The sequence below is a fragment of the Capsicum annuum genome, chromosome 6 (assembly GCF_002878395.1).
Source record: "Capsicum annuum cultivar UCD-10X-F1 chromosome 6, UCD10Xv1.1, whole genome shotgun sequence".
NCBI classification, from domain to species: Eukaryota; Viridiplantae; Streptophyta; class Magnoliopsida; order Solanales; family Solanaceae; genus Capsicum; species Capsicum annuum.
In genome coordinates this window covers 210,452,499-210,473,883 of record NC_061116.1, presented here as the reverse complement: position 1 = coordinate 210,473,883, position 21,385 = coordinate 210,452,499, and the positions used below count along the sequence as shown (strand labels likewise).

The 21,385-nt window shown below is 36.5% G+C and overlaps 1 protein-coding gene across 1 annotated transcript; it reads left to right on the top strand.

Moving 5' to 3' along the window:
* Nucleotides 1-2,930: 2,930 nt before the first annotated feature.
* LOC107873939 (receptor-like protein kinase FERONIA) lies at nucleotides 2,931-3,335 on the top strand. The gene has a single exon (XM_016720858.1). It carries the CDS (start codon nucleotides 2,931-2,933, stop codon nucleotides 3,333-3,335), a length of 405 nt encoding a protein of 134 aa, XP_016576344.1.
* The last annotated feature ends 18,050 nt before the right edge of the window (nucleotides 3,336-21,385 follow it).

Here is a 21,385-nt window from a genome sequence, read left to right as displayed (position 1 = left end):
TACGAAGGTATTTCCTTTGGATTCTAATTAGTAAGAAAATCCGCAGGTAATTAAATTACTTGGGGATTTTACTACATTATTCCTATGAAAATCCCCAGGTAATAAGCAGTTTTCTTGTAGTGGTAGTAACACTTTTGTTGTTCTTTGGCTAAGAACTTGGGGCCTTGAGGTTCATGAGTTCCTCTTGATTCAAGTAAGAATTTGGTGTAAATATCTTTTAGTCTTAGGGTCCTAATCTTCATGTTAGGGTTCTTAGATTCTAGGTTATTTTGTGTCAAGTTACTATCCATCATTTTGTAATCTTGTTGTTTGTGTGTTGATATAGTGAAGCCGTGTGGGGCTCTTTCGATTCACTATAGTTATTGCAATCTTGTGTTATTTATCTATCTTGTTGAATATTGTTGTTGTTGCCTTAAAAACCTAGAGAAGCCGAGTGGGGCCTTTGATTCTCTAGTGATGTTGTTCTTGTGTTAGCTTGAATCTCTTGATACACACATAGTCTTGTATCACAAGTTCAACCAACTTATGAACTATCAAAATGAAGTTTCAAGGACTTCAAACACAAGTTCAAAAAGTTGAAGAACTTCAATATGAAGTTCAAACTATTTACTAAAAAAACAAGAAACAAAATAATACAAATTAGTAATTAATTCCTTAAGATTGTTATTTTTTTGGGTACACAATCTGTATGTTTGCATAAACACTTCAACACAAGTTCAAGATTATATCAAGAACACCTATGAAGTTTTTAACACCTTCAACACAAGTTCTTCAAAAACTATCAAAGAAGTATGTTATTTAAAGAAATAAGATGAAGAAGAAATAGAACCAAGTCCTCCGAATTCACGGACTGTCCTTAAGGAATTAATTCCCCTCAAGTATCCGAGCCTGTGGAATTTTTCCTCCCAGGATAAAATGGCTCACAATCAGAATATAATGTAGCGGTACCTCAAACCTTTTGATTCTTCGAACACACTCAATTTCAGATGATCACAAAGAGTTTTTAAAAGTAGAAGAGTGCTTTTAAATGCAGAAATTTTTCATTCTACTTGAGGAAAAAAGTTCAGGTATTTATAGTCATCAAATGCTCCTTCGGAAAGGAGGCAATGTTTCATGGATGGGTGTATCATTTTAGAATAGTCATGTTTGTTCATTTCAAAAAAACATGTCTTTTCTGAACAGTCACATCCGACCAAACAGTCTCCCCTTTTTCGAAACAGTATATTTTTTCTTCGAAGGATTATGTTCCTCTATTTTTCATTCACACCAATTGAACCCAACAATCATTTCATTCAGGCAATGATATCTCTCCATACACCTCATCTGATATACTAAATGAAATCACTGAATAATTATTCGGAACATCCAATCCTTTCCAATGAAAAGCTTCATGTAGAAATGCCAAAGATCCCATACAATTCAGCTCATAGTGGAAGTCATGTGGGCGTTCATCAATTTTTCTCCACGGAGGACTCTTCAGTTGAAGAATTTTATTATTAGTTACTTTGGGACCAGAAAGCTCATCCCTAATCTTAACAATATTATAGTCATCACTAGTTGTGTCATACCATATTTGCAGGTAGTTTTTTTTTTTGCAAATTCGGGATTAGGAAGCACTACTGATTTCCCTGTGCATGCATGGGGTCCACAATCATGGTCATAAGGAGAGAAAAAGCAGGCTATCGCAACAACATAATAATACCATGTAAACGTTCCCTTCCTTATTTGAATGGAAGTCAAGCTTTTGTGTATTCTCATGATCAGGTTGAACCAATGATAAAGAAGAGTTGAACGAAGTCTTACCATGCTCGAAGCAATAGTGGTTAATAAGAAATTTTTGAGAGTTTTGACTACCTTTGGTTTGATTGAAATGCTGCATCTTAAAACACGGTGTAGCTATTAATGTGTTGCAATATTTGAAAACACTTGAATCGAAGAAGAGACTGCATTGGTAACCTGCTTAGCATATCCGTAATTACTCCCTCGGGAAAAAGGGGGGGATTCCCACAGCATCATTTAATAAGTCTACCATTTCTTCATGTGCAGCAGGATTTGCAGAAGCATTGGTCAGGGGTTTCCATTTATCACATATACTGAGGAGATGGAGCACCAATTGTTTTGGAATTTATTAAGAAATTGAAAACCGACGATTTTGGAAGCAAGTGTTGTCAACATTATTGCTGAAGCCATACAAAATGCCCAACCCAATAAGCTATTATATATTATTGTCGCGTTGATATTTCTCAGAAGCGAAGATCGGCGAGTAGCAGTAGAATCTTTGCTAAATATCTGAAAAATCTTCTAGTCATGATAAGTGAACTTCAAGTGAATTTATTACATTTATTTTTTTGCCAGATTAGATGTAGCTTCATAAGAATATCTCTGAAGTTCAACATCTTTTTATTTCAATATCTGAAATTTAGTTATTAACACCATCACATTGTAGATGGTAAAGAAATGACAGTATAGTAATATAATTGAAAATACGGACAAGACTTAAAAATACCCTTGAACTATTCATTAGATTTTTAGTTCAAAAATATCCCTCCTTTAAATATTTGGCTAAAAAATATCACTCCCTCTAATAGATTTCCGCCAAGGACGCCACGTGGATTTTCCATATCACTGTCCACATGTATAATCCCTTTTTAAAATTCATCAACCCATAAGCTTAATAGATGAATCTGACCCGACCCTTAGTTAGCAAGCAAGTAAAAAAGGATATCATCGATTAGAATCCTGAATTGCTGTTAGAAGCTCCAGTGACTTCAACCCCAAAGGACAAAAAGAAAAAGAAATGGCATATCGTTGTTGTTATCACAGCAGGTGTGATTAGCATAATTGTTGTACTGTCAATTCTATGTTTCTTGATTTTCCAGCGGAGGAAAAAGGGAAAAGACCTGCATACAAGTTTTACAAAATAATCGTGAATGCATTTGTCAATTACATTGAATTCAACCCAAAGGACCAGCGGCTCAGGCTCATCATCATTAACGTCCAATCTATGCCGACACTTCTTATTGGAAGAGATAAAAGCTGCATCAGGAAATTTTGATGACAATTTTGTGGTTGGACATGGAGGTTTCAATAATGTGTACAAAGGGTACATAGACAACGACGCAACCATAGTTGTTGTCAAGAGATTGAATCCTTCGTCAAAGCCAGGGGTTTGCGAGTTTGAAACAGAGATTCACATGTTATCAAAGTTAAGACATCTGCATTTGCTATCCTTAATTGGCTATTGTGATGATAACAATGAGATGATTTTGGTTTATGATTACATGGCTCATGGAACTCTCCGTGATCACCTGTACAAAACTGATATAGAATATTGACTTCCCAAAGTAGGCGAGTCAAGGGGGAGAACTGCCAGTTAGACTAAAAGGAAGGACGACTAAAGGCCTTGGCTTTGAGTGAAACTAGGACTGAAAGGATTGGAGTTGAAAAAATACTTTGACTGAGTAATCGACTAAAAGTTTTCAAGTAAGGGAGCCAGAGAAAGTGATAATGCTCCTCTTCTTCCATGAAGTAAACGTCTTGAGATTTGCATTGGGGCAACAAATATTTAAAAAGAGATTATACATGTGGATAATGATGTCGAATATCCACGTGACTTTTTTTATTTAGGGGCATCCTTAGTGGAATGCTATTAGAGGGGGTATTTTTGAGTCAAATATGTAACGGATGAATATTTTTGAGCCAAAAATCTAACGAGGAATATTTTTGAGCTATTTCAGGGTATTTTTGAGCCTTTTCCGTTGAAAATAAAGACAAAAGATGACAGCAATGATGCCAAATTAAAAGGTACAGAGGAATGATGCAAAACAGAAAGAGGCATTGTTTCCTGAAATTTAATGTCAAGTCTCATTGTTTCCATTTTTCCCACATCACATACACTATTACTATTTCAACACGTCCAACAAAATATGATCCAACCAAGTTAAATACTTGGTTACAAAACTTGTAATCCAGTTAAACATCCCCACAAATAACATTTAACATAATGCTGACATTTAAATGTAAAAAACTTCAGGTCACCACCAGTCCGGAGCTCTCAACTGTATAATCAATACCAGTCCGTAGCTCTCTTCACCTGTATAATTATTAATAACAAAAGAGATAAAAGTTGGTACGTAAACTGCAAATGCTGAAAATTAGCCTTTCTTTGAGCAATTAAGCTTACAGCAGGAACCACAACAATCCAAGCACATTAAAGCAGAATACATGATCTTCACGTTCCTTTCATAAGCATAATCAGGATTAATATAATTTTCTGAAAAAAAAAAACTGCTTCACTGAGGGAAAAGAAATTACTATGGTTATGAGAAATAACTTAGCAGATTCTCAGAAAAAAATTAAACCAAGGGAAGAATGACACCATCCTTAAATCAACCAGAAACAATCTGCATGCTCAAGACAAAGCCACAACACGAATTCATTGCTATAGGTGCGCGAATTGCACCTTGTAAAATGTGAGTTTCATGCAATGCTGACTAGTGTTGGGAAAAACTCTACGAAAACATTCACCTATTTCGCTAAAATCAACAAACTACATAGTACATTATTTGAAAACAGAAAATAGTGCAATTTATATATATATAAAAAAAAAGAGAAACTGCACACACTGTTGATCAGTGTCTACAATAACTCCATGAAAACATTCATCTATGTCAATAAACTCAACAAACCACATAGTAAGGATTGTTTAGAAACAGAAAATAGTGCAATCTATATACAAACTACAAAAATCAACTGATGGATCTCTACATCGTAGAAATGGAATAACTTCACATATATTTGTAATCTAGATAAACATTCCAACAACAACACTTGAACACACAATGATCAAGGCTAAGCTAAGTACTAGGAAAGGTAGAGGTAAAATCTGTGTTACGCTCTACCTCCCCACACCCAGGTATGTAGTTTATGTTGTATATCCAAAACAAAATTGTCATAATCATTTCAAAACCGTCCAATAGAAAGCTAACCTCAATAAATCAATCAAAATTGGACTTTGATGTGGTTTTACTTGGGTTTACTTTTACCCAGAATACTTTTCACCCTCTATAACGAGATTTTCTTTGAAAGCTACTTACACAACATAAATACACATTATCACTTGAATGGTGTGGCATGTCAAATGCTGCCACATAAAGTTAGATAGAGACGATAGGGCACTTCGTAGAAAACCTTATGCCTTCCATTGCTGCTAGTTGTTCCTGAAGCATTTTAATATGTTTAGAACGGGTCTATTTCTTATAGAGGTGAATATTGGTTCTTGTATGACAAAATATGCAGATATGATACTTAAAGACTGCAGTTAGAAAATTAATCATGTTAAAATATCATAAGCAACATATTAGAATGTCTAGTAGCTATCATATACCCTTGGCCGCACGACCGGAAAGTCCAAATTATCCTCTTGATCTTTGACGGCTATAGCATGAAAATAGACCTTTTCCCCATTGCCCGCCTTGGCTGAAATGATAAGATAGTAAACATCATCACGACACGCACCTCACTTCACATTCAGAACTTTCTCAACCACATGGTTGGTGCCCTACAATGAGTACAAGTGAGCTTTCTTAGCTTTCTAAACAAAATAAAGAAAGGAAAGGGGAAGGCAATGGAAAGTGCGATTATAGCACACTTTTTTTTTATGGATAAGAAAGACCGCATATGTGTGACTAGAGCATACCTTATCGTCATTGTATTTCTCAAGTGTTTTTTTGGCACAACCCTTCAACATCCTATACTTTTTACGTTGATGTAAGTAGCGTGGTACAGGAAGGAAGTTAGGCCGCGGGCGTGGCCCAGGATAATCTTTAATATAAACACCCTATAAAAGTGGAAAGAGACAATCATTATTAACTTGCATTTGTTTTCCATACATTTGTGGTACAAACGGACAAACGATAGCGAATGACAAATTCTCCGCAAACACATAATAACATCCACATATTGTATGTCGTCGTTAGCTCTAAAAAATTACTCGACTATCAAGAATGCTGGTTCATTAAAAAGCAAACGGTGATAATAGACAGCAAAAGAGGAAAAAGAACTATGATATGGCAAAAATACATAAATCTGCAAAGCAGTTTCTTCTAAATCAGAAGGTAGTGAACAAATAAACTTACTAGAAATAGACAATGTCATCAATTTACGGACCCTTAATTAAAAAAAGATATCTCTCAAGTCCCAATCACCCTTGTTGTAATCTTAAAAACTTGTCAATTGATCCCAAACTTTAGAAGTATATGCAGCTAAAGTACAAGAACACCAACAGTAAAGGCATATGCATATATAGTTTAAATTCATACCTTCTTGCTTTGATCAACCTGTCGGTAGTAGCTCTCCCAGACAGGTTTATCAAGTTGCAACTCTAAATCAAAGTTATCCCAACAGCGGTATTTAACATAATTCTCCTTGTTCTGGGCTCGTCTGTAATGGATGCATTCATTCATAAAAACAACATCTGGATCCTCCTTTCTTTTATACTCAAAACTCATACAGATCCTCGTTTCTTTGATACTCAAACTCATACTCACCTTCAACCAGCTGATCTACCCCTGAAAATCAGGTAGGGACAAATTGCATATATGGTGTCATAGATCTCATACCAAATCCCATCAAACAAATCACTTTTTTCTCGAGAAAATATAGAGACATCTAAGTCATACAAGTAAAGATAATATGTGATATGATACATTATGAAAAAATCATCCAAACAAAATGCATATATTTCAGCAAAAAAAAAAAAGGAATAGGTTTATCGTATGCTATATCTGAATCATTACCATCATCACCTTCTATGGTAACTGGCGGCGAATCCGATTCGGCTGGAAACTCACTTTCGTCGTCGCTGCTAACCGGCGGGGAATTCGATTCGGCTGGAAAGTCCAGCACGGATTGGGCGCAACAACGGGGCAGTAGCGGTGGCTTCAAACGTGCAGATTTCATGACCAAAACACTAAATTCTACGGAAAGAAACAAAGCTAATGTGCACAACAAAAACTGGCGTTGTTTAAAACTAGGAAAATATGGGTCAAAAATGTCTTTTACTTTATTCTATTACTGAATATATAATCCTTGTTTACTTGATACTTTTTTTGAACGAAAAAATTATTATTAAAAAATTATTTTACTAAATTATTTTTATTAATTATGTTTTAAAAATATAAAGTTGAATATATGCACACTTTATTTAATCATTTAATGATAAGAATAATATTGGAACAACATAATAAAATCATCTTGATTTCATTAAAATAAAACTAAGCACTTTGTGTTGTTTCATTCAGAGATTGCTTCTTCAAAAGATAAACAGAAAGTCACTGATCGACGTCTGTCATTTCGTAATAAAACGAAAGCAGTTTTTGGTTGCTACTTGCTCCATGTTGTAATGAGCTTTTTTTCATGCATACCGTGTCATGATGAAGCTATCGATCACTGTTTGGACAGTTGTGGTGGGAATAAATTTCTAATTTTCTTGAACCTTGAAGCAAAACTATTGTTCAAAATAGTAGGTCTGGAATTATAGCCAGAACCAGACTCATTTCTTGACTAAGCACTATACATTGCAGAGGTATCACAATCACCCCACTTTTCATAGAATGAGCACCCAAAATATTGATAGACGCGTTAGAAGACGTAGCTATGTACTCATGATTTTTATCACTTGTAAGCATTGAATAAGCCTGATTTGTACTAGGCAAAGGAGTCATAAGCAGGATAATATTGAAAAACATAATAAAATCATTTTGATTTCATCCAAAAAAATCAACTAAATTGAAACAAATATTTTTATAAATTGAAACAAAATCATTATAATGGAATTTGTTGACGGTTAATGATTTTATTTAATTTCACTTGGGTTCTTTCAGTCAATGGATTTTGATACAGGAGAAGTCTCATTCAGAGGTTGCTTCTTCAAAAGATAAGGAGAAAGTCACTAATTGACGTCTGCCATTTCGTGATAAAACGAAAGCAGTTTTTGGTTGCTACTTGCTCCATATTATAATGAGCTTTTTTCATGCATACCGTGTCATGACGAAACTACCGATCATTGTCTGAATAGTTGTGGTGGGTTTCACTTGATCTCCATGCCTATTGGTAACTTCAACACTTCCTTCTAAAGGGTATCCCACCAATTTGTAAAAAGATTTTTTTGTCTAATTCTTCATTTTACAAAAGTCACAGAATAAATTTCTAATTTTCTTGAACCTTGAAGCAAAACTGTTGTTCAAAATAGTAGGTCTGAAATTATAGCCAGAACCAGACTCATTTCTTAACTTAACACTATACATTGCAGAGGTATTATCATAAACACCCCGTTTCATAGAATGAGCATCCAAAATGCTGGTAGACACGTTAGAAGATGTAACTATGTACTTATGACTCTTATCACTTGTAAGCATTGATTGGACTTGAGAGGAAGAAGAAGAAAAATAGCATGTCAAGTTTCTCATGTAAGAAGTCATGCAGTGTGGTGGAAAATAGTATTATTATTTGTTAGGATTTGCGTGAATTTTTGAAATCTTATTTGAATTTTATCATAATTGCATTCGACTTCAAAAAGTTTTGTCAGTACAAGGAAGAACATAATAAAATCATCTTGATTTTATTTAAAAAAATAATTAAATTGAACTAAATATTTTTATCAAAAGGGTCAACTTAAACGAAATAGAGGGAGTAAAACGCTAAATATGTCCCTATTATTAATAAAGGAAAAGACCTTAAATTATACCAGAAAAATTGAAGACACACTTAAACTATTGAATTGACCTATTACCCTTTATACATATTAAAACTGAATTACATGTCACCCTGAAACTTATAAACCACTCTCAAAATATATGGGGTTTTACACTCGCTCTCCACGTAAGCACCACGTCAGAAATTATAATTATTATATCTTTTTCTCTTTTCTTTTATTTTTTTATTAACTTTTATTATTAATTATATTTTAGACTAATTAATCTCTAATTAATCATTTAAAATATTTCAATAATACATCTTCTTCATCCCTAAATCCATCCATTCCATATCTCATTTCACCGAAAAAATTGTGTCCGACCATCATAATTATCATTTCTTTTCTCTTCACCTTCACCATATCACCTAGGGCGCTGCTTATCGGTTGGATATTATACTTATTGGTTCGACTTATTGGTTATTGACTTTTAAATATACTAATCTACTAGCCACCCAATAAGACAACGGTTGGTTCGGTATCGGATTAGCAATTAACGGACGATTATCGGATGGTGTAATGGATAAATTTAAGAGACAATGAAATATCAAGCGATTATTGGTAGTTCCTCCGTTTCTTCACCGACTAGGTTGTTTGTATACTATGATCGATCTATTTATAAATCTTTTAGGCTTCTTGAGTTTTGTTCATGTAGCTATTTAAGAGATTAAAATATTGTAATACCCCGTATTTCCCTAGCTTAGATTAACTCTCAGTCCATGAATTATCCAATATAAATTTTTTGAAATACTCAGTATTTTTCAGTTTAGAGATTACCAATGCGTAGGAAATTCAGTCAGCTTTCCAACGATATAAAATTCGTCCAAATCCGATATCCGGGGGGGAAGAGTTAGAACTATTTTAGTGAGACAGTGTGCCAAATTGGCACCCAGCGCATCACGGAGACAAGCCAATTGGTAATGGTAAAAATATGGTGTTGCACCGTAATCATGGCGCATCGCGCCAAGGCTCATATTCGCAATTGTCCTTTTTCAGTGTTCCAACGCGATGTCACCGCGTTACGATGAACTTCCGGGTCGCATCCAGCATTGCAACGCGATTCCACCGCATCGCCCCACCAACCAAATTCCCAGTTGTCTGTTTCCAGTGGCCCGACGCGATCATGGCGCGTCACGCCAAGGGCCCAGTTCAAAATTTTTTGACAAAAATTAATAAGTACGTCCAGGGTTAAATTAGTCTTTTCTCATGATTTTATTACGTCCAGATATGAGATTTAATCTCTAAAAATATTTCAAAGTCATTCATTATTTAATTTTTCCCCAAATCAAAGCATTCTCTCTCAAGATACAAACCCTAGCTTCAAGAATCAAGGTCAAAACTCAAGAATTTCTCCAAGAACCTTCAAGAACTAATACTCCAAGGTATGTTAGGTGTTCATCTATGAATCCCTTTCACCCATAGAGTCCAAGAATCCATTTTTAAAACTACAAGATGGTTGAATTATGATTTACATGTTTGAATTGAATTGAATTTATGTTCATGTTATTGTTGGGTTTTAGACCATGATTGAATTATAAGCTTTCATGAAATTTATCATTATATGTGTTGAATTACATGATCTTTATGACAAACTCTTCAATTTGCAAGTTGATTGATGTAGCCATGATAACACATTATAAAAATTGCTGACTTTGCGGGGGTTATATTTACATATTGCGGAGTTTTAAAACCTCCGCAATGTGATAGCACAACGGTTTTCAAAACCTCCCCATATATTTGATAAAATGCCTATGTGAATGAAATAGTGCCATTATAACATGATAGCATGTATTCCCCATTTCATGTATAAGTAAATGGATTACAAGGGTTTGCTAAAATGTCTCAATGAGTGGATTGTGATCAAGTAGCCATTATTATATTTTCAAGATTGTGCCATGATTTACTTTGAATGCTATCGAGTCCTGAGGGTATTTAATACCCGACAATCTAGTTGTTTATCTAGAGCCAGTGTCACTTACAGAATAGTATCTGTCACATCACGATCAGTAGAATTCAGTCAATTACAAAACTCCGTAGAACTCAGTCAGTTACAAAACTCATGAAAACTCAGTATCATTCTAGTATGATTCATTATAATCAGTTTAGTGTCTTTCAGTTGAGAGTAGGATTCAACACCGAGCGAGTGCAAGGATGGCGGCTTTCCCGTCAAAGAGGCAGAGTCGTTAGTGGCAGTCCCTGTACTCCAGAACAGCGTAGCCAGCGTAGGATGAGGAGTCGCCCATTAGACTAGGCCTGAATACCTTCCAGGGGTCACCCGTTAGATTGGGCTTGACTCCACCCAGGTGTCACCCGTCAGTTAGGCTTGGTATCTTGGCCTTCCAGTGTTAGTACCCGTGGCACAGTAGTCAGTTAGGCTTGGTATCTTGGCCTTCTAGTGTTAGTACCCGTGGCACAGTATTAGCACCCTTCCAGATGGGGTCACAGGCTGGACCCTATCAGCTTAGATTTGGGGTATGTCGGTTAGATAATTATCTCCCACAGTTTTAGTTTCAGTCTCAGAATAGAACTCAATTCAGTTCTACAGAAGCAGGATTGTCAGACACAGTCAATCAGTAACTTCATATATCAGTTACACAGTATCAGAATTTGAAAAAGGGGTGACTGTTCGGTCAGTTGTGACTATTAGAAAAAGACATGTTGTTTTGGAATAGACAGACATGACTATTCCAAAATGATACACCTTTTTGATCAACCCTTGCCTCCTTTTTGAAGAGGCACTTCATGGCTATATAAACCTACATTTATTCTACAGGTTTAGTATGAAATTTCTGCATTGAAAAATATTTTCTCTTGCCTCTAAAAAACTCTATGTGATCATCTCTCGTTGAGTGAATGCGAAGAAAATAAGAACGTTTGAGGTACCACTACATTCTGGTTGTCAAGCCATTTTATCCTGGAAGGAAAATTCTGTAATCTCGGGTACTTGAGGGAAATTATTTCCTTAAGGACACTCTGTGAATTCGAAGGACTTGGCTTTATCTGTTTCATCTTATTTTTTAATTAAATTGCTCACTTCCTTGATAGTTCATATTGAACTTGAGTTGAAGGTGTTAGAAAACTTCATAAGTGTTCTTGATATAATCTTGAACTTGTGTTGAAGTATTTTTGCCAACATACAGATTGAGTACCCGGAACAACAGTGTTAGTTAGTCACGACTCGAGGCTCTTATCAAGGGTTTGTGATGATAAAGAAAGAAGTGAAATTTGGATAGTTGACAATGGGACTATTGTAAAGTTCCCAGATACATTTGATGAGTACAAGGCAGAACTTGTAAGGCAAATCAGGGAAGAGGTTGATGATTGATGTTGCAACTGGCTTATTTTATTGTAGTGTCTTTTGAGGGTTAGTGTGATCTTCTGTAGAGTTTTCTTTTTCGACTTCATATAAATGAACATGGTGACTAAATTATACTGTGTCATATTCTATCTATTTCTTGTTATGATTTTGCCTCGGGCAATTATGTCAAAAACATTGATATTTGCTTCACACACAATATGCTTTCTCTTATGTTTAGGTCTCCGTCAAATTTGCCTCATTTTGCAACTTCAACTCGTGTTAGCATCACTGTTTGTTTCTGTGGGTCGGGTTAGCGTTTTTGTAACCTCACATTCTAGTTATGTAACATAGGTATGCTCGAATTACTGGAAAACGTGCATACGATTATTGATTGTGTCTACTATTTTTCTTAAATCTGCTACTCCGGAAGTTTATGGAACTGTTTTTTACACCAAGGCTCGAAAAGTCCTATTTGCTGACGCTGAAAAGAATTCTGTTGATTTCCTCTTTCACATTCTCTCAGTGCCACTGGGCAATGTCATTAAGCTTTTTAAGGTAATAGGAAAGAACGGGTGCTTGCCTAACCTCTACGAAATCATAGAGAATCTGAATGACACTTATATGGAGTCAAACAAAGCCAAAGACACCCTTTTAACCCAAGTCTTCTATTGGAATCACTTCAGTTAATCTTCAATTGCTGAATGATGTTCCTCTTCTTTATGGAAGTTCCTCTGGATGCTATTTTCCCCCGAGGACCCCCCAGCTGAATATCCAGATTGTGGGTGCTATGTGGTACAAAGGTCAACAAGTGTTGGTCCACCAGCAGCTAAAAAAGGTTTTGCAAGGAGGTTGTGACAGACATGGTGATGGATGACTTGGAGGTTCAGCCCATGTCCACCATTTCTTGCATTTCCCTTTTCAACCAGTTTAATGTCACAGATGTAGGTTTACTAGAGGAGAAAGTGGTAAGTTTTGGAATGGAAGAGGTAATCAATTATACTTGAATTTTAAAGAATTTACAACTATCACTGTGTTTTAATGTGTTGTAGCGTTTTTTGCATGTTTCTAATATCTCCTCTTATGACTGGTTACATGTAGTTTTTTTTTTCGGTGACATAATAGTATTGAAGTTTGATAACACTATTCAGTGTGTTTGAAGCGAACTCGATAAATTTTGCTCCTACTGTTATTTTGAGGTGCTGGAGTTGCTGAAGGCATCTTTCGAGTCAAAAAAAGTTCTGACTAGTGCTTTCACGAGCGGCATAAAAGTGGAGAAGTAGTCATACAACAAAACGGATTTGGAGGTCTTCTTTTGTTTCTTTCCCGCTAGAATTGATTCTGAATTGGAGGTTACATACATCTATTGTCAAAACGTATTTTTGTACAGCTTTGAGTTTGTTTTTATTATATTCTCTGCTTTCATATTGTGTTACAGTGTATCTCTTCTCTATTGGCGCATACATCTTATGATACAAGTGAAATGACCGCCTTAGCTTTCGATGGCATCATTCAAAGTCACTACGTGAAGAATCAAGCTTTGGTCCCATGGAGGGCACGGGATCATACTTGTAGGGGCTATTTTGAGCATGCCATCAAACAAACCCGTGTGTGGAAGATTACTTGGAGCCTTGAAAACTAGAGGACTCACGGGTTTGGACCACATTTGATGGTTCACGGTTTTGGCCCCTTTTATTAAGGTCATTTTGGTCACTTAGCCTCAAGGTCATTTGGTCTTTTAGCCTTGTCTAAATGACACTCCATTGCCACCCACCTCATTAAGGGCATTGGAGTCATTTTATCTTTCTTTTGTAATATACTATATATAGTCTATTTTAGGTCATTTCTCTTTAGTTAATGAATGATGAACATTTGAAAGACTTATTCTCTCTTTGGAGAGTGCAACACCTTAGTATAGTTCTTAATTAGGGCTTGGAAAATTCATCCTTAGTATAGGGCTTGGAAAAGCGAATATTGTTCTTTGCTTGGAAACGGTGGATCTTGAGGTGAGTGATTCCCTTAGTGGTCACCGTAAGAGTGGTGTTTTTGTTACATTAATTAGGGTTTTAGTGTTTGAATCACACTTTGTTCCTAAGTCTTTTAACAAATCTATATCTCACTATCCATCCTTTTATTCTTGTAATCTTATTATTATTTGTAGTGGACTGTTTTTGTGCCTTGTTGAATCCAAAAATTTGTGTTCTTGTTATCATCTTATTCTTCACAATTTGTGGCTGTTTTGGGTGTCAAATACACCTTTATTTCTTGTATTCTTGTTGTATTTGTTGAATCCGAGTGAGGTCTCCATTTGGTCCACGATTTGTTGTGATTTGTGGACTATTTTGGAGGGTGTATTGGACTGTTTTGTGGCTGTTTCGTGTTCCTCTTGTTTGTGTTGTATCATTTGGTATCAAAGCATGGCTTGATCTTGTTCCTACAAGATCAATCTTGGGCTTGGTAGTTGAAAAATACAAAAAAAAAAAAAGTTGTGTCCTTGGCTGAAAAGTTGAGTCTAGATCTAGGTGTTCTTTTGTTTGATTTGTTGTTTCTTGTGTTAGCTTTCTTCTTCTCTAACACTCTTGAGTCTAGATCTAAAGTTGAACTTGAATTGTTGAGCTGGTTGTTGTGAACAAGTTAATGGCCGTGCATTGATGTTGTTGTTCTTGGCCGTGTGGTGACCTTTCTTGTGGACTTGGGCTGGACGTTTTTGGTGTTGTTATTGTTCTTGAAAAGTTATTGTGTTCTTGTTGTTCATCCCAATCTTCACCCCTTGTTAAGACTAAAACACCACACTAAAGGACTTGGCCGTTTGTTGGAAGTTTGTAGTTGACCTTTTTGTTGCGGAATTGTTGTTGTTCTTGGAAGATTGTTGTTGATTTTCTTGGTGATTGTTGAAGTGTTCTTGATGTTCTTCCAAACCTTCATACCTTGTTAAAATAAGGTGAAAGTTAGATCCAAAAAGGTGAAGGAAAAAGTGTGAGAACTTTGTTAGTCTTGAAAGACTTACCATCACTCACCAACAAGTCAATCACATCTCAATCACTTTTCTAAAAAAAAAAAACAAGAGTCCATGTTTTAAGGAAAAGTACTACAAAAGTAAAGTCTTGAAATTTGAAACTTGAAAAAAAAAAGGCTCAAGACTTATTCTTCCCTCCTTAAAACAAATTCCACCCATCCAAATTAAAATTGGTCAAGACTTGGGCTTTGAAAAGTAAAAATTGTAGAAACCGCAACCAATATGTGGCTGCCACGTCATCAAGTTACTGTTCACGCATTGAATTTTGGCTCAAATTTTAGATAATTAATTTCACTTTATTGTTTCCTTAGTTTCTTGTCTCGATTCTAAAATTAATTAACAACTAGTAATCACCTTCTTAGTTGTAGATTAATTATTGAATTCGTTCCTTTCGTGTCTTCGTTATTTGTGTGCTTTTTCTCATTTTTAACTCATAGTAACTTCTTTGTTTCAAGTTTGTAAGTAAATTTTATTTTTTTGTGTTTTGAGTCGATCAAACAAGAATCTATTCCGACCGCCAAGTAGAATTGACATCCTATTGACTACCGGAGTATGAGCAACTTTCAATATTCGCCGCTCCAATTGTGAGAATCACAAAGGTGAGTGTATACGAGTGTTAGTGAGAAGCTTTACTACTAATCTTGTTTGTTCATTCTGTAGGTACAAAGGTGATATAAGAGGAACATGTCTTCGATAGCCGGAGATTTTGTGACTACAACATGGGAGACTATAATTGTAGTGAGGGGTTTTATGGCTACGAAGTTGAGGGAGATTGTGGGGGCTATGAAAATAGCCATGATCAAAACTTGGGCAGATTTGAGGGTCTCGGGTTTAGGGGAGAAAATGAGGGGAATAATGTGCCTAGTGCTTATGGTGAATTTGGAGATGATGTAGGTCCTCATGATGGTTCTTATGATGAAGTTGGGGCATGTGAGGAGTCTTATACTTCCCACTCTGAACCTACATTTGGTGTTAGGTATAACCCTTTCATTAGCAAAACTTATGAGAGCTATGATGAGAGTACGCGTGTGGAGTGTGAAAGATCACATTCTTCACCTTGTAGTACTTCTTATCAAGGTCGAAATGGTGAGGTTGGTTATACTAGCTATAGTAGAGGTTGTCCCATGAGAAGAAGAGGGCAAGCATCTCCAAAACTGACGGGTACTCGTGTGCCTTACAATGTTGATTCAAGGAGGAGTGTACACTCCGGAAAGGTGACTATTTGTGGGATGCTGGGCTGCCTTATGGTGTTGAATGATAGGTACTATGGAAACTACATTCTTCCGTCCATGGTTGACTACTTGGGGTTATTTTGAGAGCCTTTACTTGTTCCATACGACTTGGGCGAGTTCAAGGTTACCGAGAGGGTAAAAGTTATCTTCTCCCAATTTGATTACCATAAGGAGGTGTGGTGTGATGTTTTTTTCTTAACCTACGGTCATATGAGCTTAGATGCTGATTGGTTTGCACAACATCAAGTTTCTAACGTGCAAAATTAGCCTAATGTTGTAAGAGACCAATGGGGAAATCACCTCACAACGTACTTGCTTCCCAAACCGCAAAGAGAAATGCTTACCTACTCCAATCCAATTTATGATGAAAAACAAAAGATTGCGAGGAGTAAGAAAGTGCAAGGTGGTAATCCAAGAGTGGAAAAAGGAGAGGATATGTGGAGCGAAGTGAGGGGATTGCCACCAAACTGTGCTAACATTGGTTGTCCTTCCATTTCTAAGGACATTTGTGTAGGTACCAACATGGCAAGCGAAGGCGAACAATGCCAAAAGGAAGTTGCTGCCCAAGCTTGTGGAGGACCTTCACCTCACGGCAAGGAAGAGTCTACTCAAGATCTTAAAGGTAAAATAGCTAACTTTTACACTTTAGTGCATGTGAATGACAATTGTGTAGCTAGTAAGCCATTGAGTGTGAGTAGTAGCTTACTTATTTATGAGTCTAATGATTCCTTGCCTCTTGTTGATGATGTACATATTGTGAGTTTGGATACACTAATTGATCCTATTGATGATGAAATTGACTCTTCTTGTAAGATTAATTTATGTCCACCTAGTGTTGAAGCCTATATGTTGAACGGAAGTACATTGTCTTGTGTAATTGGTGTTGATCAACTTGTTTGTGAAAATTGTCCCCCACTTGAGTATGTGTGTGATGTGCTTAATAGAACTCAAGTGAGTGAAGTATTTGAAAATGTTAGTCTACAAAGTGGGAGTGAACTCGAGATCTCTTCTTGGGGTAATCTTGTGTTTGGAACATCCTTGAAACTTGATATTGATCATTTAGAGTATGAGGAACTTGCTTATTCCAAATCTGTCTGTGAGGTAGATCACACTCTCTTTAGGTGTAATGTCTTGTTTGAAGATGATTTAAACACTTCTAATAAAGCTAGTGGTGAAAATGATGGTATAGCTTGCCTTGGAAGCTATAGCCTATATGCTAACCCACTTTGGTGTGACAACATTCCTCCTAAAGATAGAAATCTCTTCTTGGAAGATCAGTGTACTCTTAGGGGTAAGGAATGTGTAGTTGCGGAAGCTACTTCTTCTTTTACTTTGTGTGACTTTATTGTTGAGAGTACGTATGATTATTATTGGGAAACTAGTAGGGAGTACACACATGAGGGCACCTTGGTAGAAGTTGATTTGAGTGATACCTTTCTCTACTCTCTATTTGCTTTGGATGATATGTATGCTATTATAGAGAGTATGTCGTTTAGTTTAGGAGTAGACCACGGGAAAGGGGAGTGTTGTCTAGACCCGTGTCTACGGCCACTTTTCCCATTTGACCCCGGTGCCAAATGTAGAAATGGTGATGTTGGTGCACCCAACTTGTTACTTGGTCTACATGACAAGCAAAGTATCACTCTTGGTGTATCCCATAACCAAATCCTTTGTACATCTTTCATTGAGTTTTTAATTCTCACTTCAAAGGATTCTTGGTTATACTTCAAGTATGTACCCCCTTGGTGTGATGATGTTTATTATTGTGCTAACCCTAACCCTCATGGCATGAGGATGTTGTGTTTGTTTGTCCTTTCTCTTGTTTTGCAAGTTACGGATTCGAGGCCGAATCCTTTTCAAGAAGGGGAGGATGATACAAGTGAAATGGCCACCTTAGCTTTTGATGGCATCATTCAAAGTCACTACGTGAAGAATCAAGCTTTGGTCCCATGGAGGGCACGAGATCATACTTGTAGGGGTTGTTTTGAGCATGCCATCAAACAAACCCATGTGTGGAAGATTGCTTGGATCCTTGAAAACTAGAGGACTCACGGATTTGGACCACATTTGATGGTTCACTGTTTTGGCCCCTTTTATTAAGGTCATTTTGGTCACTTATCCTCAAGGTTATTTTGGTATTTTAGCCTTGTCTAAATGACACTCCATTGCAACCCACCTCATTAAAGTTATTGGAGTCATTTTATCTTTCTTTGTAATATACTATATATAGTCTATTTTAGGTCATTTCTCTTTAGTTAATGAATGATGAACATTTGAAAGACTTATTCTCTCTTTGGAGAGTGCAACCCTTAGTATAGTTCTTAGTTAGGGCTTGGAAAAGTCTTCCTTAGTATAGGGTTTGGAAAAACGAATATTATTCTTTCCTTGAAAACGGTGGATCTTGAGGTGAGTGATTCCCTTGGTGGTCACCATAAGAGTCTGGTGTTGTTATTACATTAATTAGGGGTTTAGTGTTTGAATCACACTTTGTTCCTAAGTCTTGTAACAAATCTATATCTCACTATCTATCCTTTTATTCTTGTAATCTTGTTATTGTTTGTAGTGGACTGTTTTTGTGCCTTGTTGAATCCAAAAATTTGTGTTCTTGTTATCATCTTATTATTCACAATTTGTGGCTGTTTTAGGTGTCAAATACACCTTTGTTTCTTGTATTCTTGTTGTATTTGTTGAATCCGAGTGAGGTCTCCATTTGGTCCACGATTTGTTGTGATTTGTGGACTGTTTTGGAGGGTGTATTGGACTGTTTTGTGGCTGTTTTGTGCTTCTCTTATTTGTCTTGTATCATCTTATCTTGGAAGATATCTCATGATTGATCTTCCATATCTCAACAGATCTTCCATATCTTAGTATATCATAGTGATTTTGTTTCTATTTAGGAGAAGATCAACATTCTTTATTACTTGATTCTTTCCTTATTTAGTTTGTATTCTTTTGTATATATACACACATGTAAATGAAATCAAATAAGCTTTCATACTTGACTCAGCTTTATATGGTATCAGAAACCTCAGTATACTCTAACAAGTAAGATTTTTCTCTCTCCCAACCACCTTCCACAAATGGCAGACACTCCTCAAGTTGTTAATGCTGACAACAACATCATCCCATTGGTTGTTAAATTTAACCTTGCGTCCCAATTTCCCATTAAATTGCTTGGCAGCCACAATTTTACAACGTGGAAGGCACAATTTTTCATGCTTATGCATGTTCATGATATCTACGGTCATCTTGATGGGTCTACACCTTCCCCATCTTGCACTCTCATAACTGGCATAGTCCCTGGTGCCAATCCTGCGTTTACTATTTGGTTTCAACAAGACCAACTTATTCAAAATGTACTTATGACATCTGTTGATCCAATAATTTCCACAACTGTTGCAGCGGCTACCTCAACAAAGACAGCTTGGGATGCACTGCACATCGCCTATGCGAACAAGTCTCAACCCAGAATTTTCAGTCTGCGTGATCGACTTATGCGTCTGACCAAAGAATCCCAGCTAGTCACCGAATATTTGCAAACTATTTGGTCTATTTCTGATGAACTCTCTACTGCTGGTGCTCCGGTCTCGAACTCTAAACTTATTATCAAGATCCTCAGTGGTTTGGGTCCAGAGTTTCGTGAGATCTCTACTGCAATCCGTGCTCGGACTCCACTATTACTTATGAAGAACTCTACGAAAAGCTTATGGATTACGAGTTTTTCCTTCGACATGAAGAGTCAAAAAAAGGTCCCAATTAGATTACTGCTGCTGCTGCTACCTCTGCTGCAATCTCCAACATGCATGGTAAGTCGAACAATCACACCAATCGTCTCCCCAGTAATAACAATGGAAACAACCAACAGTGGCGATCCAATAATCACTTTACTTCACCCAATCCACGACGATCTTCGACCACCACCAACTCTTCTAATGGTGTTCGCTGTCAGTTGTGCAATAAACTAGGTCATGTTGCAAGTGTTTGTCGATCAAAATCTCACAATCACTTTGAGGCGAAAGCCAATTATGTTTCAGGATTAAAGGCATCAAAAAATCCATTGATTCTCGACTCCGGCGCGTCTCATCACATCCCTGCCGAACCTCAAAATTTGCAGCCATACAATGGGATGGAGCAGGTCTCCATGGGTGATGGTAAAAAAATACCAATAACTCACACTGGTTCAACTCAATTAAATGCATCAAATAAATCTTTCAATCTCTCTAACACTCTCTGTGCTCCAAGCATTAAACGCAATTTACTCTCTGTCTCTAAATTTTGTCAAGATAATCTAACCTCTACTGAATTCTTTCCCTTTCATTTTTTTGTGAAGGACGTGAAAACGTGGACTCCGTTGGTGCACGGTCAGAATAAGGACGGTCTCTATGAGTGGCCAAAGTTACCCTCCATGTCTTCCTTATGTGCATTTGACCTCCACCATCATATCCACTTCTACCTGGCATAGTCGGTTGGGTCATCCGAAAGCAAAGGTGTTAAGTTTTCTTTTGAATAAATTCTTGCTACCTTGCTCGCGAAAAAAAATTTTAGTTTGTAATTCTTGTTACTCGAGTAATACTCATCGCCATCCTTTTAAACATTTTACTTTGTCAAGTACCAAACCATTTCAAACAATATTTAGTGATTTATGGGGTCCTTCTCCAGTTCAATCGATTGACAAAAAATTATACTATTCTATTTTTGTGGATCAGTATACTCTATACACCTTGGTTTACACATTAAAGAATAAAAGTGAGATTACAGATCTTTTCAAAAACTTTCAAGCATTAACTGAACGTTGTTTTAATATGAAAGTTCTTTCTATCTATACAGATAGTGGTGGCGAATATAAAAGTCTTGATCCATACCTAAGATCTCAAGGTATTGAACATCTTTTATCCCCTCCATACACCCCTCAAAGAGTCGCTCTTGCTGAAAGATGTCATAGACATATTATTGAGACGGCTCGTACTTTACTTCATGAAGCTTCTCTTCCATCCACACTTTGGTATTTTGCTTGTCAACATGCAGTTTATCTAATAAATCGGTTGCCAACCTCACTTTAACAAAATAAATCACCTTTTCAAATGTTGTTT